The sequence below is a fragment of the Orycteropus afer genome, unplaced genomic scaffold (genome assembly GCF_000298275.1).
Source record: "Orycteropus afer afer isolate SDZICR_OR568_19922 unplaced genomic scaffold, OryAfe1.0 scaffold00048, whole genome shotgun sequence".
Taxonomy (NCBI): Eukaryota; Metazoa; Chordata; class Mammalia; order Tubulidentata; family Orycteropodidae; genus Orycteropus; species Orycteropus afer.
This window is the reverse complement of record NW_006921635.1, coordinates 6,315,661-6,332,103: the sequence shown is the minus strand read 5'-3', so window position 1 is coordinate 6,332,103 and position 16,443 is coordinate 6,315,661. Positions and strand designations below refer to the sequence as shown.

Below are 16,443 nucleotides of genomic sequence, written 5' to 3'. Positions count from 1 at the left end.
GAGGCAAAAATTCACGTAAGTATTCTGAGTGATTAGTGAGGAGAAGTTATGGTAAATGTGTCTAATTATGTATTGAAAGCCGTGTGGAAATAAGTCACCTGAGAAACTAACTTGGTCTGTTTTCTGCACTTTCTCTTTGTTTCCCTTGTTGAAATCTTTTAAAGACATGAGGATTACATGATCCTCCTTTCAGTAGGCTCTAGATCATTTAAACGCCCTTGTTTGTATTAAAGGCTGCATCCTCCTGCCTGCGCTATCTGATGGCAGTTCAGAACCACCTTCTCAGTAACACTATTTTGATTAAACCTGATGAGAACGATGACAGTGACACCTCCTTGCAGGGAGAGACATTGAAGGTACAGGTAAACACCAAGCTTTACTCGAATGACGCTTTCTACCCGGCGTGTAAAACACAGCTGACACGGCTCAATGTGTGTGCTGTGATGTCCTATTTCACCATGTGGCTTGTGTTTTCTGTGAGAGGAAATATTAGGTCACCCATTTCGTTGATTTTTGTGTTACCGCACAGTAGTCACCATGTTTGTCTCTGTCATGATGTGTCATCCTTGTGTGCCAGTCTTCTTGTGCCTTTGTTTATTTTCATATTCCTTTAAGAACTATCATATAAGGCACTTAACCAGTGATTTCATGCATACCTGAAAGTGTTTATATATATATATATATATATACACACACATATGTATGTATACGTATATATACACATATACACATAAAACACATTTGTATATATATTTTATATGTATACATATATGTGTATGTATATATATATATATTGTGGAGCATGACATTTTAAAACTTTTGATGTTTTGAATGGTCTATTATTCAAGTAACTTTAGAAAGGTGACAATTTCTCATGGTTACTATAGTAAAACAATTTAATTATTCAACATACAGTTCATTTCATTTTCTGTAATTATTTTTAAATTAGCATCTGTGTAAACTCAGTGATTTGTTCCCAATAGCAATTTATAACAGACCAAAGATTTTTTTTTATAGCAGTGGTTGTTAGAATTTTGACAGATGCTCAAGGTTGTTGTTTGCAGTGTTCTTCAGAATTTCGTCTTTGTAGGAGGACTAGAGAAATGAATAAGAATTTTATTCTTCTTTAAAATGTTGACTTAAACACACTGAAAAACAAACAAATGAGGAAGCCAGAGTTAAAGATAAAAACCATTATAGTTTGCCCTTGTTTTACTCTCTTACACATAAACTATATAAATCCTATACCTGTTAGCTCATATTTATGAGTTTACTTTGTTATATAATCAGTTTTTTAAACAAATAGAAAGCCATTAATTCATAATTTAAATTACTGATACTTTTGTTTGACTTCTCTTGCGTTAGTTTCCTAATCAGTAAAAAGAGTCATTAACACCTACCTTGTGAGGTTGCTGTGAAGATTAGAGACAAGGTATGTAAAATACCTGAGTTCTGCTGCTGCTTGGGAGGTAGTCAGTGGATAACAGCTGGTGACAGCTCTGTGACATGCCTCATACCATGATTCAGCTGGTCTAGGACATTCAGATTTACTTTTCTCGTGATGATAAAAATGTCTTAATAATACAAAAAAAAAAAAAAAAAACCCTCAGACAGGTCTAACAATGAAAAGAAAGTTTCTTTTATTTGAAAAGGCTAAATTTAATACATTTCTAATTAAGCCATGCAAAGAAAGAGAAAGATTCTTAGTAAAGGCAGAATAGGTTTGGTTGTCTAATATTTCTGGAAAATATTAAAAAAAACAAACAAACAAACCTAGATTTCCTGTAGTGGATTAGTTTGAATTTAAAATAAGTAAATAAATAGAAAATAACTAAACTAATCATTTCTATGATATTAGTTTCTTAACTATTATTTAGTATTTGTTCTTCCGTGAATTCTCTAATAGTTAATTTTAGCGTTTAATATCCTGTAAGTGCTCGTTGCGCTAATTGAGTTTTCAAATATGATGGATTTAAGACATTAAGTAAAAAGGTCACTTGTACTATTTCAGAATGTTGTGTTTTTGTCTCATTTTACTCACCGCCTATACATGCGCCTTTTACTGTTCTGTTTTTCTCTTTAGCTGTCCTCATACCACCCAAGGCAGTCTCCCACCTGGACAGTTTCTGGGCTGGCCACCAGGAGCTCTTTTGTGCTGGAGGGGATGGCAGAAATGCATCTTTCTCCTAGGGACTCGGTGTGCTCCCTGTGAAATACTGCGTATTTCTGTCAGCACTCCTGACCTTAGCCTCCCAAATCAGAGTGCCACTCGCCATCCTAGCCGAATTTACTGTCTTGGGCTTATTCTGGCCACCTCATCATTTGATTTGGAACTGCATCATTAAATACATCATTTCATGTTGTCACTGTGAGTGAATACTCATCGGGAAACTTAAAAAATAACGTTACAATATTTTCCACCTAGGAGCTAAAGGTCAGTATTTTGGCTCTTGCCACCCAAATCCTGACTGGATGTGATGAAGTGCTGGAAATGCTACAGCAGGTCACAACTGCCCTCATCAATAGTGACATAGCGGACTGCGAGCAGAGGTGAGGGAAGAGATGTGAACTGTGACCTGCTGCCCTTCAGAGAGAAGAACTTGCTTACAAACATCAAATCTTTTAGAGCATGACGTCAAGTGTTCATTTAGTGTAGAGTGCTTTTTGTGGGAATAGGTTGAAATGGCAAGTGTTGTCATGCCAAATGCAATCGAACCCTCTAATGGTGCTTTTAGGTTGGGCCAAGAGCCACGACCTGGGGGTAGCAAGGTTGTGGAGGCACAGCCTTGTCGCTGACATTTGGAACTTCTACTGTCATGTCTGCCAGTGGACCTTTCCTCAAAGTACCTAGCTCAGCACCACATGCACTTTGTTTCCTCGTGATATATACTGTCGGAAGGAAGAAGTTACCTAGCGAGAGAGAGAATCCTTTGTGTCATAGGAGATGGCACCGACGTAATAAGTTGGTGACTCTGCTGTAATTTTACTTCTCCAAATATAGGAATGACCTATTTAGAGGGTAAACTTATTTTTGTACAGTAATGAAGCCCTCACCATTCAAATTTCTGCTGTGATTTACTTGCAGAGATGTTACAGTCGTGCTGATTTGGATGATTTTAATGTCAGGGATGGTGACCTGAAGCCACCCTGCTGTCTAATGTTTGCCTTAGGAACCTTGTCTGTCCCCGTGTCCCTATTTCTTGCCCACTCGCAGAAAGTTAGAAGAGATTGAGACTGTGAACAGGGCAATTCAGACAGGTGTTGCGGTGGAGCATATTAAGACACTTGGAGGGGCAGGGAAGCTGCATTAATGGAAGCAGGAAGGAAATATTAAGAATGTTGACACAATGTAGAAGATGTGACCAATGTCACTGAACAATATGTATGGGAATCGTTAAATGGGAACCTAATTTGCTATGTAAATTTTCACCAAAAAAAAAAAAAAAGACATGTAGGGCCCAGTGTGACATATTGTGCACGTCTGCCATGGGGAGGAAGTGTAGCCAAGTGCGAGAGACGGGGAGACGTGAGGTCTTCTCTGTTCCAACACCAATAACCTTAGGGGTCTCAGAGAATTGACATAACCCTTCTCTTGCTGTGGGAGACCCCCAGGCCTTAATTCTTCTAGCAGAAGATGGAGGTATTAAAAATGTGGTTTGAAAGAAAACTTTAAAATCTGCCTGCCTTTGTACCCCACATCAAACTCAATTTCTCAGCTACAAGTGGGGTTCACTACTCTGGGCAGATACAGTGGTGATGTGGCCTTCCACTGCCTCCCTCAGAGTCTCAGTGTGGCTCAGTGACCAAGAACCCCAGAGCCCAGGGAACCTGTCGGGAGTTCCCACGTAGAGTGGCTGTTTGCATATCAGAGTCCATTTATGAAGTTCTTTGAAGGTGCCAGCCAAATGCACTGAGTAAACTTTTTGGTCAAAGTCACGGGTGAAATCTATTAATAGGTGTCTAGTCTGCCCCATCCCTCAGTGGTAGAAGGTGGGAAATTTGTGGACCAAATTACTATAACTTGAAGTGCTTAGCTAGTTGAGGGAGATGCAGGTGAGGAGAATTTGTCAGGTGAAGATGACTTTAGTTACTTCTTCATGTGATTGGGAATTGCTTAGACTATATGTTTTCTTGAATTTTTTGGTAGGTTAAAAGGCTTGGAGCAAGTTACTAAGGCTACTATGCTCGGTCACCTTCTTCCAGTGTTACTGACCTCCCTGATGCATCCAAACTTACAGACTCTGACCATGGCCGATGCCCTGATGCCTCAGCTAGTGCAGCTGGTGCTCTATACCAGTCAGGTATGGGCTTTGGGGGCCAACTGGTTTTGGACCAGCTCATTTCAGATCTCTGCTGTGTGCACTCACTGAAGGCAGTATAAGCATAACCATATCTTTCAGAAACCAAGAGAAATAATGATTGAATGAAGAAACATGTCACGTCATGAAAATTAACTAGAATGTTAGGGAAGAGCATTTTATTTGTGTGGTTGACCAAGTTGAGTATTGTAATCTTTTAGCCAGTTTTCACTGTCTGTCTCTTAGTTCAGCTGCACAAGTATTAATACAGAGTGTTATCACTGAAACCGTAACGTAGCATTATATCTTGTTTCCTGAGTCCTTGCCAGCTTTTGGAAACTGATACAAATGATGGACTCCATTAAGCATTAAGTAACACATCAAATGGTCTAAGCAGCAAAGCATTTTTTAGTGAGGGAGGGCAGACTAGAATTATAAAAAGACTGATTAAGTGAGAATTCCAAGTTTAGCTCTAGTACCATCCAGATAACAAACAGTAGGCACTTCAAGCCATGACAGTAGTTTTGTGTTTCAGACGGCTTTGCTGCTTAAAACCCAGTCTCCGGTGTTTGCTGAGGCGGGCTGTTCCCCGTGTGGCGCGTCTGACCAGAAGGGCAGGCTGCTGTTCCCTGATGACAGGTGACGGATACTGCTCCCTTGGCCCCTTCTGGTGAAGCCTAGCACTCCTCCTACAGTCATGAGTTCGAGCAAGAATTCACTGGCTAGGAAAAGAAAGAAATCTGAGGGCCAAGATTTGACAGATAATTGTAGAACTGCTTTATAGATTTACAGAAATAAGTCAGAAGACATTTCCCCACGCATCCAGGAGATTAGCCCAAAATTGACCAGAAACTCTCATCTCCTCTCATGGGGATGTGAAATATGACAACTTCTGAAAAGTTTGGCAGTTTTTCAAAAAGTTGATTTACAGTGCTCACTTTGGCGATTAGACTAAAAGTGGAACAATAGAGAGAAGATTAGCATGGCCCCTGTGCAAGGATGGCACGGAAATTTGTGAAGTGGTCCATATTTTTCGAGCTGAACAGGTGTGGGAAAGAGAATGGGACAGACTACACCCACTAATATATATAAGTTTGACAGAGGATACTTCTACATATGTATTTATATGTGCTGCAGATATACCCATTTATGAATATAGTAGAACATATGGGGCCAAAGTTTTGAAAACTTCTTAGCCACAACCAACTACCTTGAAGGAATGAATTGCTGGGTTTGGGGGTTCAGGACCATAATCTCAGGGGATACCAAGGTCAGTTGGCATAACATAGTTGATAAAGACAGTATTCTGCATTATGTTCTGGTGAGTAGTTACTAGGGTCTTAAAAGCTTGTGAGTGTCATCTAAGGAACAGCTATTGGTCTCTCCCATCTGGAACAAAGAAGAGTAAAGAAAATCAAAGACACATGGGAACAATTAGTCCAAAGGACTAGTGGTTCATGCAAACCCCAGCCTCCATGAGGCTGAGATCAGAAGAACTAGATGATGCCCAGCTACCTCTGCTGACCATGCTGAAAGGACTCACAATAGAAAGTCCTGGATAAAGTGGGAGAGCAATGCGGAACAAGACTCAAAATCATAAAAAACTACCAGGCTCACTGGTCTGATATAGACTGGTGGAAACCCTGAGAATATGGCCCTAAGAATACCCTTCAGGCTTGGAACTGAGCTCGCCCCTGTGGCTCAACTTTCAGCCAACAATAGGCAGGCCTTGAAGGTGAACAGCAACATCAGGGAAGTATGCCTTCCTTAGAACAATCAATCATGTGAGGTGAACAGCACAGCGTTTGCCCAGGGAGAAAGCTGAGAAGGCAGAAAGGGGTAGGAAGGAAGGGCGAATGGAAATGGGCAATACTGGGAGGAAGTGGGAAGAGGACTGTTACAGTGTGGGCACTGCAGTGAGTTTCATGGAACAAAATGTTTATGAATTCTTGAATGGAAAACCAACTTGCTATAAACTTTCACCCAAATCACAATATGAAGTAAAGGAAGAAAAAAAACCAGTTAACGTGCACCTGTACTATATTATCTAGCTGTTATATTTCTAGGTGTTTACCCAAGAGAAAAAGAAGAAAGCCTAGAATGTTACAAAAACTTGAACATGAATATTCATAAAAGTGTTAATTATGATGGCCCCAAACTGAAGCAACCCAAAACTAGAAACAACCCAAATATGCATCAGTAGGTGAATGGAAAATTACTGTGGGATATCTGTGCAAAGGAATCCTTCTCAGCAGTAAAAAGGGATGAACTTTTTAGCTAAAAAATAGAAATAACCCAGGTGTCCATCAGCAGATGAGTGGATAAGCAAAACGTGTATATCCATGCAATGGACTATTGTTCAGCCATGAAAAGAAATGCAATCATGATACATGCTACAACATAGATGAGCCTCGGAAACATGATGCTGGTGAAGTAAGTCAGACTCAAAAGGACAAAGACTGTGATTCTACTTACATGGAATACCTAGAACAGGAGCAGAGGTACAGAGAGAGACTCCAGTTTATCAGTGATGACCAGGGGAAGGAAGAGGGGGAAATGGGATGTTATTGCTTATGGGGTACTGGGTTTCTCTGAAGGAGCTCTGGTGGTGCATTGCCTACAGCATTTGACTGCTAACCAGAAGGTTGGCAGTTCAAACCCACTAGCCACTCTGCAGAAGGATGACTAGGCAATCTACTTCGTAAAGATTTACAGCCTCGGAAACCCAATGAGGATTGCTATGAGTTGGAATTGACTCAATGGCAGTGGGTTTCTTTTTTGGGTTTCTGTTTGGGGGTGATAAATTAAAAAAAAAAAAATAGTGGTGACAGTTACACAGCATAGTAAATACTATTAATGTCACTGAGTTGTACACTCAGTACTGGTTTAAACAGCAACTTTCTCCTGTTATATACTTTACCACAATTAAAAAAAAAAAAAAAAGCCAGCCACCCCCCCAAAAAAAGTACATATTATATAATTCTACTTATGGAAGATTCTAGAAAATGCAGAGTAATCTCCACTGACTGCAAACAGATCTGTAGTATCATGGGGAGAGAAATGGAGGGATTTCAGAGAGGTAAGAGGAAACAATGTATGCATTTGACAGAATGTACCAATTGTTTTAAATATGTGCAGTTTATAGTATGTAAATATTATCTCATTAAAGCTATTTTAGGCACTCTGGTGGCATAGTGCCTAAGGCACTTGACTACTAATCAGAAGACTGGTGGTTCAAACCCACTAGCCACTCCCCGGAAGATGAGGCAATCTACTTCCGTAGTGATACTGCCTCGGAAACCCGAGGAGGGATTGCTATGAGTCGGGGCCAACTCAATGGCAAACAACAACAACAACAACAACAAAGCTATCTTAAAGAAGTTGGCCAGGAAAGAAGGCTATCTGGGCTTCTCTGGAGCAGCGCCGCCCAGTTGAACTTGTGCAAAGATGGGGGCCTGTGCTTGTGCCCAGGATGGTCAGCTGCAGCTCCTGTTGTCATTGAGGCTGGTGCAGCTACAGGACTGATGATTGTCTGTTTTTCAGTTGTGATAGATAAGAAAAAGGAGTTTTATTTCATTGAAAGTAAATGTAAGCGGCTGCAGTGGGACAACCAGAATGGAAATCACGAGGATGTCCGTGCACGATGAAGAATGGACCCGATGTCACCGAACAGCTTGTGTAGACCTTGTCGCACAGGAGGCCTAAGCTGCTGTGCAGACCTTCACCAAAAGGACGATGAGATACGACCGAGAAAACGATTAAATGGCAACTTGGACGAGGAGGAGCCGCCTTACCGGCCAGCGGAGCTGTCGAGCCTTTGCAGTGAGAGCCTGTGCCGAGGTGGACAAGAAGGTTCTCAGTTTGTGCTCCACACCCTGGGGCTCTGTGAAGTCCCTCTGAGTTCTGCTATAGTGCATAAGAGAGGACTTTTGAAAGCACTTTTCTTTACTGAAAATGACAGTGAAGATTTTGCGGTTGTGTATGCTCGTGGGGGCATCCACACCTGCCCTGTAGGTATCCACAGAAGGGACTTTTATAGCGCAGTCATCCTGTGGGCCACCTCGTCTGTCAGTTGGTCACATTGAGGTGGCGCGTGTGTTGCTGTGGTGCTGGAAGCTGGGCCACTGGGAGGTCAGACACCAGCAGGTCAACAGCAGCGTGTTTTTCGGACGAATTCCTGGATGCCATTTGGGCTTCTCCTTTGAAAAAAGAGGAAAAAATGCAAATACTGTGTTTAACAGCAAAAAGAGAGGGGGAGAAAAAAACACCTTAGACATAGGGATTTTTTCCATGTGTCTGCTCACCACTGACAAACCACAGTGTTTTCATACTGCATGCTAGGGAAAAGTCAAGAGCAATTTCTGACCCTTTAGTATTTTAGTGCCTATGGTTTTTGTTTTTCCCTTCCTTGCTGCTAAGCTAACCCACTCTCTGTGTCTGGTTTTAGAATGCTAGAAGAAAAGGAGGAGCCAGGCTTTCTCACGGGCTTAAAGATTCCCGCCCCATGGGCTGCTGGGAAGACTGTGGAAACAGTGCACCCTGTCAGAGACAACTATAAATTTAAAGAAACTGTCCATATCCCTGGAGCTCGCTGCCTGTATCTCAGATTTGACAGCAGATGCTCTTCACAGTACGACTACGACAAAGTAAGCAAGAGCTGGCTCCTTGTTTCCAACTCTAGTAAGCTGATTTCTTAGAAGCTTCTTCTTTTTCTTTGCTGCTGGTCACCATTCTTGACTTAACTTCCGTCTGCAGATATCTGTGAAGGTAGCGATTGAGGGACTTAAAGAGCCACCACCTCTGCGGCCTAAGAGCAGTATTTTAATGACAGTTTGAAAGTCTGCTTCTGTAAGCTTTCAAAACACAGCTCCGAGTCAGAGAAAATTTCCTTTCTCATTCTGCTTACATTCCTCCCTCTCTGTGCTTAGAATTCCTGTTGATGTGTGCTGTCCATTCTTATAGGAAGCTCTTCCTGCCCAATTCTTGAGGCTCCTCATGTATCTTTTGGGAGAAGGTGGTCATTTATAAGGGTATCAGATGGGCTAGGATCAAGTTGCTGTTTTTTTCAGTTATTTGTTTCTGTTTGATTTTACCTCTGGGCCCACATAGATTTTGAGAAAGAGTAGTTTTCAACCTGGTGACTTACCAATTATAAATGAAAGGAAATTGTACACAAACTGATGTGTTTTTATCCCAAATTATTACTGCTTTTCTTTGATTTCTAGTCATGTTGGACTTCGGAGGAAAGGCTAAAGAAATTAGGATAGGTAACACATGAAAGAAGAACTGGAGCATTGTGTAAAGCTTAGAGCATATGCAGGGTTGTTTTGTGTAGATTGTAGCTATCTCTTAGGTCTCTCCTCTGTGAACTGTGTAAGGGCAAATGGTCTTCCATCCCATCAGGGGAGATTTTTAGGTTATAAATTAAGGACCTTCTTAACGACACATAATATGAGATGGTGAAACATACAACTGGGCAAGTTAAGAGATCTTCTTCCCCACAGTATTTAGGGTAGGGAAGGTTCCTGGACGTCTAGAGAGGCTTAAGAGCTGCCCCTAAAACTTATCTTAGGTGGGGGCAAAAGAATATAGAAGACGGCCTTAGGGGCCTTCAGACCGTCTGTCTCCTGGAGTCACGTCTACCCCGTTTCCTAGATTCAAGTACGATGACTATTTAAAGTGAAAATGGAAGGGGCTGCCATTTTAGTTGATGTTGATTTTGTTTCTCCTTTAAAGACAGTAATTTGCATCTTCTCATGTACACTCACCTCCACCTGCAGTAGACATTAGTGTTAAGTGATGAAGTACAAAGAGGTTTACTGCATGGATAAAATTGACACTGACATTTCCAATGCCTCCTGGCTGGTGTCAGCAAAAGGTCTAAAGGGTAAAAAGTCACAAAATGAGAAGTGTCCAGGGGTAATCAGTCTACTTTTAGATCCAAACTTAGCTCTTCCCCAGTCAGAAGTGCCCATTGGAAGACAGGGTTTGGGATAGATGGACACCAGAGCTTGCTGTCTCTTCTGGAAGTACTCGAATGCCAAATGGCCTTTGCATGTTCCTTCTGCATATTAGAGAGTTGACTGATTGCTCATGACTGACGAATTTCTTCATTGAAGAGAAGTGTTGATACATGGAAACTGACCCAAGAAGCAGCTTTCTAGCCCAAAGTTCTGTCAGTTTCCTTGTATGCCATTAAGCAACATTCTGAGACTATATGGCTTGTTTTCAATTTGTTGCATTTCAGTTTTTTTTTCATGTATTTCTTAATTCTTTTGATGCTTTTATTTTGTTGTTCGTAGATATTTTTTCATCTGTATTTGCTCACTTTATTAATTTTGGGGAGGCTTTCAGGGAGCGAACTATACTTTATTCTTAGTGTTATATGTCATTAATTAAGAGTAAAATAACTGTTTAAAAAAAAGTATGATAACCAAGTATAACTACTTTAAAATGAGATCTATAAGGTTATCAAATTGTGATAATACACAAAAAAAGTAAAAGATACGTTAAAATGTTTTATTTTGATCATTGTTACCCTTTGGCTGCCCTATAAACACCAGTGGCTGATTGCATCCAAACTGGTATCAGTTGAATCTTAGGGGGAAAAAAAAATGGAAATATTAGTTATAATGACACCAGTGCCTGGTTATAAATGTTTATTTAAACAAATATTTCTTGCAGCCTTTTTATTTGTAGATGTTGTTTTTGTTTTTCTTTTACAGTCTAACAGTATATTTTCTGTTTTGAAGTTGGTGATATACGCGGGGCCTAACACAAACAGTAGGAAGGTTGCTGAATATGGAGGCAACACACTGGGATACGGCAGCCGTAGTGTCTTAGGAACTGGCTGGCCGAAAGACTTGGTGAAGGTACGGTATCCAGTCATAACCACTTCCTAGAAAGGAAAACTGAACTCTTTCATTCTTCATGGGCCCAAGTAGTACTAAAATCTCAGAAAAAAATGGCCAGCAAGGCTTGGTTGAGGATGGGGCAGCCTTGACAGGCCTGTGCGCTCACACTTACGTTCAGCCTGACCCTCCTTTCACTGGTAGGGATGACCCCTGGCCTTTCCAGAACATGTCCATTCCATGGACACCGCAGTTATCACAGCATTGTCTTCCCTGTCTGTTAAAAGGATGAGTCGTTCTTTCAGCTCACTTCTTCTCTGCACTGCCTTATGATTGGTAGCCTGGGTCACAGGGCCACTGTAGTTTGAAAGTGTTGAATTCATTTCAAGTGAATTTGGGCCTTTGGAGCAAAGAAAATGATCTGTTGGTGAGGTTTGGGTGACACTTCATAATTTGGACCCTTGAACTACTCTGTATTTGCCTGGAAAATAAATGTGAACTGAAATGCCCATAAACACCTGAGAACTGTTCCAAAGTCTGCCTTCTGAACCTTTATTTTACACACGTTGTGTACCTTCTTTAACTTAATCATAGACAAGTTGCCTGCAGGGCTATATCCAGATCCTGACCAACGCAGCGCTTTCAACTGTGTTCTGGTTTGGTTCATTGTGTATCTCGCGTGTGGTGTTGGTGATAAGACACAGCAAGGTCTTCCAGCACTTGGCCAGTTATTCAAGTGGACTGGCTGTTTGCCTGCATTGTTGACACCAGGGAGGTGATGAAGTGGAGAGAGGGAGGCAAAAGCAATAGAAACCTGAAGGACTTATTGGCAGTTAGGCTCAAGATTTGATTAATCATTACTTTGCGCTTGCTATTGGGCAATTGTGGCCCATTTCATAGTTTCCTAGTGCCACAAGCTCCCTGGTCAGGAGAGCCACCTAAGAGGCTAGTGTCTAAAATGAGAAGACATGGAAATTGAATTTACACAGAGAATGAGAAAAAGGAGTGAAATATTGCAGTAGTCCTTTTGAAAGTGAATCACTGAAATTCATTGCTGTCTTAAAAAATGTCTCATTTTTAAAGTGCCTTTCTCCCCCCTCCCCCTTAAATTTTAAGGTGGAAGGAGATACAGTCACCTTCTCCTTTGAAATGAGAAGTGGCCGTGAACACAACACTCCTGATAAAGCTATGTGGGGCTTTGCTTGCACAGTTCGCGCTCAGGTACTTGACTCTCACCACTGCTGTGGGCGTATTGTACTTTCTCTTATGTGCCTTGGTTACATACATCATATTTGCCTTGAAAACGGGGCAAAATATGAGCCACTCTTTCATTGTCTCTTCCATTTGGTGGTTGTCAACCGTTGTATTTCTTTTCATAGAATAAGCACTAACTGCAGCGTAAAACCAATTCAGCAGTGCAGAAATTATCCATTGGTAGGGGCTGTGTCTTCAAAACCTGGGTAGGTGACCTGACTCCAGCATCTTTCCATAGGGTGAAGAACACTTGAACACTTAATAGAGAAGTAAGCACCTGGATTCTGGATTTTAAGAGTACAAGGAGCTTATTAACCTCTCTACTGGTCTGATTTTGGAAACTTATTTTAGGCTGGAGTTTGCTTAAGTTTAACCAAGCTAAGAATATCTGGAGTGGAATTAACTACTAGAATGTAAGCTCCATGAGGGCAGGGACCTTTGTTTTGTTCTCTGATGTATCTCAGGCACCTAGGACAATGCCTGGTACATAGTAGACATTCAATAAATACTTGTTGGATGAATTCAGGGCCATCATTGACAACGTGATAGTTCGAGGCCAAGATAGAGGTAACAATATGAAATAGTGATGTATATCTGTGTAGGCACATCAGACAGCAAGTGACCCAGAGAATCTGGGCTACTTGCATGTGACTTTGGCCATTTCTAATATGGAGGCTTAGTGGTTATTTTCCCCCAGAGTTTTGTTGAGACTTCATACCGTGGTCATTTCAGTACCACCATCCACTCATGATGTTGGGTGCCGTACGTTGTACCATAGCAATGACACTTGCTGCTGCTGGGTGAAACCCAGTGGTTGGGAACGGTGCAGCGTGGGGCAGCACAGATGGAGTGGGCCACCAGTGCACACTGACCAATGTGGTTTACCCCCGTCTGCTTTGTAGGAATCTTCGGAGGATGTCTCGGGAGGCTTGCCCTTTCTGGTAGACCTGGCTCTTGGTCTGTCTGTATTAGCTTGTTCCATGTTAAGAATCCTGTACAATGGACCAGAAATTACCAAAGAAGAAGAAGCCTGTCAGGAGCTACTGCGGTCCAAACTTTTACAAAGGTAATTAAAAGGCTGAAATCGAGCTACTTTTGCTCAAAAAGGAAACAGAACTTTAACTGTGGAAAATGACTTTTAGGACATTTCCCAGCTGATGGTACTACTGCCTGACAACCTCATGGGAGTCATGGTGTCTAAGAAGTGAGATGAAAATTACACCAAAGTCCCTTCTGGTTCTTACTTTACTGAGTTTAATGTTACAGCTTGAACTGCATAAGCTCTTCCCCAACCAACTATTGTGTAATTAGCTGAAAGGCTCCCCCAGGGCTGGATAGAGATGTGACAAAGCAAATGGGGCCAGATGTTTATTGTGGAATCTCAGTGGCAGTGTGTGGATGTTAACCGTGTCATTCAACTTCCCTGTTTCTTTAAAAGTTTCATAATAAAATTTTGGCGAAAAGGTGGATTCCCAAAGACGTGCTTTCATGTACTGCATGCTCTCCTTAACGCATAATGTGATACTTCATATTTCTGTTAAATTTGAAAATTTTAATGTGCTCTCCAGTGAGTTTGCTAGAAGTAAGAGTGTGACGGCTTCTGTTTTGTTTGCTCAGGTGCCAGTGGCAGGTGGAGGCCAATGGAGTGATCTCCCCTGCCCTTACGCCCAGCCCCTCACCATTGCCTCTGACCATAGAGGAAGACAGAGAATTCACCTACCCCTCCGATGTCCTCGTTCCTCCCGTGGGAAACTATTTTGATCTGCCCCGGATCAGGCTGCCTCCAGGAATCATGATAAAGCTCAGGGAAATTTCTGGGCGTGCTAGACCTCAGTTTAGACCAAGTATAAAGTATGTTGCTATATACCAGTTTCTTTTTTCACATGAGAACAATTTTAAACAATTGAAAAGGGTGTATTTCTTCTTGTGGTTGATTGAATGAACCTTTAATTTTATGTTTACTTCATGAAGATTGCTATTGAGGACTCAGGGGAGCCCTCCAGGTGGTGGTCTAGGCCAGTGGATCTCAAAGTATGGCCCTCCACCCCGCAGCATTAACACCACTTGGGAATGTGTTGGAAAAGCAGGTCTCGGCTGCTCCTTACCTACTGAATTAGTTCCGGGGGCTTCATCAGTGAGCTGTTTAAACAAGCTGCCCAGATGATTCTGATGCACACCAATGTTTTTCTAGGTGGTCTGATCTAGTAGTAGTTGTTCTTTGATTTCCATGAAGTCTAGAGACATTCCTTTGTATTTGATGCTTAGAGTGATGGGGAGAGGTTTTTCATCGAGAATATGAAATCTTGAAGTCACAGCTGTCCTTGTGGTATTCCTGTTTAACATTTTCTTAAATTCCTTTACTTCTGCTCTGCCTCTAGAGGTCAGAGTGGCCATCTGAGAGAGAAAAATTTAGAGAATAGATGAAATTTAAAATGAGAGACTACAGAAACACCATTATCACAGCCTAACATCTATATGCGCTAAATACCACACACCATCACATTGTGTAAAATTAATCAGTAGATAACTGGTGCTGAAGATCTTATTTTAGTCTTAGACCTATTCCAGTTCTCATATGACTCTAGGTCAAAATATATCAGTCATAAAAATGAAGCCTCTTTAATTTTGATTATCGGCTAATTTACTAAAGTATTGCTAACTTGATGTAAAAGCTGTCATTATGTTCATGCCTCTAACTTTATTATATTAAAGAAGGTCTGGTGAATATATTTAGCATATTTCAATCAAAGCCTGCTTTCGTGAATCTGTACACTACAGTGTTGTTGAGTTGAGAGCATGTTGTACATCTGCCTGATTTCCATTGTAATCACAGGGAAGTGATTCAGCCAGATGTGATGGAGGAAATGGTGGTGTCTTGTGTTATTAAGCACTTGAACTTGGTGGATGCATTGCAGTCCCTAATAAATTTCCAATACCAAGAAGAACATGCTGAGGAATATGATTTATTGTGTAAAATTATGGGAGAGACCTTTAAAAAACTCAATGCCATGCAGAGACAGCTGCAAGTAAGTAAAAGCTAACACTTTTCTCTTACAACTGTTAGAAATAAATGCTTTTCTGGAAGCTTCAAACTTGATCTGAGCTTTATTTGTTTTGTTTTATTTTTTTAATTATGAGTACAACTAGAATTTCTGAATTCACAGATTACATCCCCCCCATGTATTTACATCTTGTTTTATTTTAATGTATCAGAGTGTTGCAGAATTGGAACAGAAATGGCAAAGTGAGGTTGATGATGCCATGCAGGGGAAACTGGAGAACAACATGCCTTTCTTTTATGATTACCATTTTAATGAGGTGAGCAAATTGTCTGATTTATCACGGAGACATTGCTGTTCATAGAGGAAAGGTGTACGCCACATGTGTGTAGAAATCAAATAATGTCATAGCCAAACACGTTGTGTACCCTAAAACATACCCATTCTTTAAAAGAGGTTGAATGAAAATTGAGTAGATCAAGATGTCAATAAAGAAAAAACAAATTACTAAGTTGTTTTTTAATGGATTAAAAGTTTAATAAAAGTCAAAATAAGTTACTGCAATCAAATTTTGCTTTCAAGGCTTAAAAAACAAAAAAGACAAGAATCCCCAGAAAGTAGCTGACAATGCCATTTTTAACCATTAAAATTTCATCTTAAAAAGAAAAAAAAAAAGCAACCAAACCCACTACTGTCAAATTGATTCCAACTCATAGTGACCCTGTAGGACAGAGTAGAACTGCCCTGTAAGGTTTGCAAGGCTGTAAATCTTTATTGAAGCAGACTGCCTCATCTTTCTCCCGTGGGTGGCTGGTGGGTTTGAACCACTGATGTTTCAGTTAGCAGCCAAGCACTTTAACCACTGCACCACCAGGGATCCTCAAAATACCAATTCATGACTGACAGATGTGCTTCAGGCATAGAATGTGGACCAAATGTCGCCCCCCCCCCCGTGAAATTTTCTGTTCTCATTAACATATGTACAGTAAAACTTGGGGTTTGCAGATCCTGCATGCCATCTTTTCTTGCCTTTTCCTTCTT

At 41.0% G+C, this 16,443-nt stretch overlaps 1 protein-coding gene and 1 pseudogene across 1 annotated transcript in view; both read left to right on the top strand.

The window, feature by feature from the left end:
* Positions 1-16,443, top strand: part of HECTD4 (HECT domain E3 ubiquitin protein ligase 4) — a 195,967-nt gene that overhangs the window by 111,987 nt on the left and 67,537 nt on the right. The window contains exons 16-26 of the mRNA XM_042780607.1: positions 234-362; positions 2,426-2,550; positions 4,148-4,301; positions 4,834-4,937; positions 8,746-8,944; positions 11,051-11,170; positions 12,266-12,370; positions 13,306-13,469; positions 14,021-14,254; positions 15,237-15,429; positions 15,617-15,721. Coding sequence (XP_042636541.1) covers positions 234-362; positions 2,426-2,550; positions 4,148-4,301; positions 4,834-4,937; positions 8,746-8,944; positions 11,051-11,170; positions 12,266-12,370; positions 13,306-13,469; positions 14,021-14,254; positions 15,237-15,429; positions 15,617-15,721 — 1,632 coding nt within the window. The remainder of the gene's footprint in view (positions 1-233; positions 363-2,425; positions 2,551-4,147; positions 4,302-4,833; positions 4,938-8,745; positions 8,945-11,050; positions 11,171-12,265; positions 12,371-13,305; positions 13,470-14,020; positions 14,255-15,236; positions 15,430-15,616; positions 15,722-16,443) is intronic.
* LOC122149803 lies at positions 5,233-5,332 on the top strand (annotated as a pseudogene).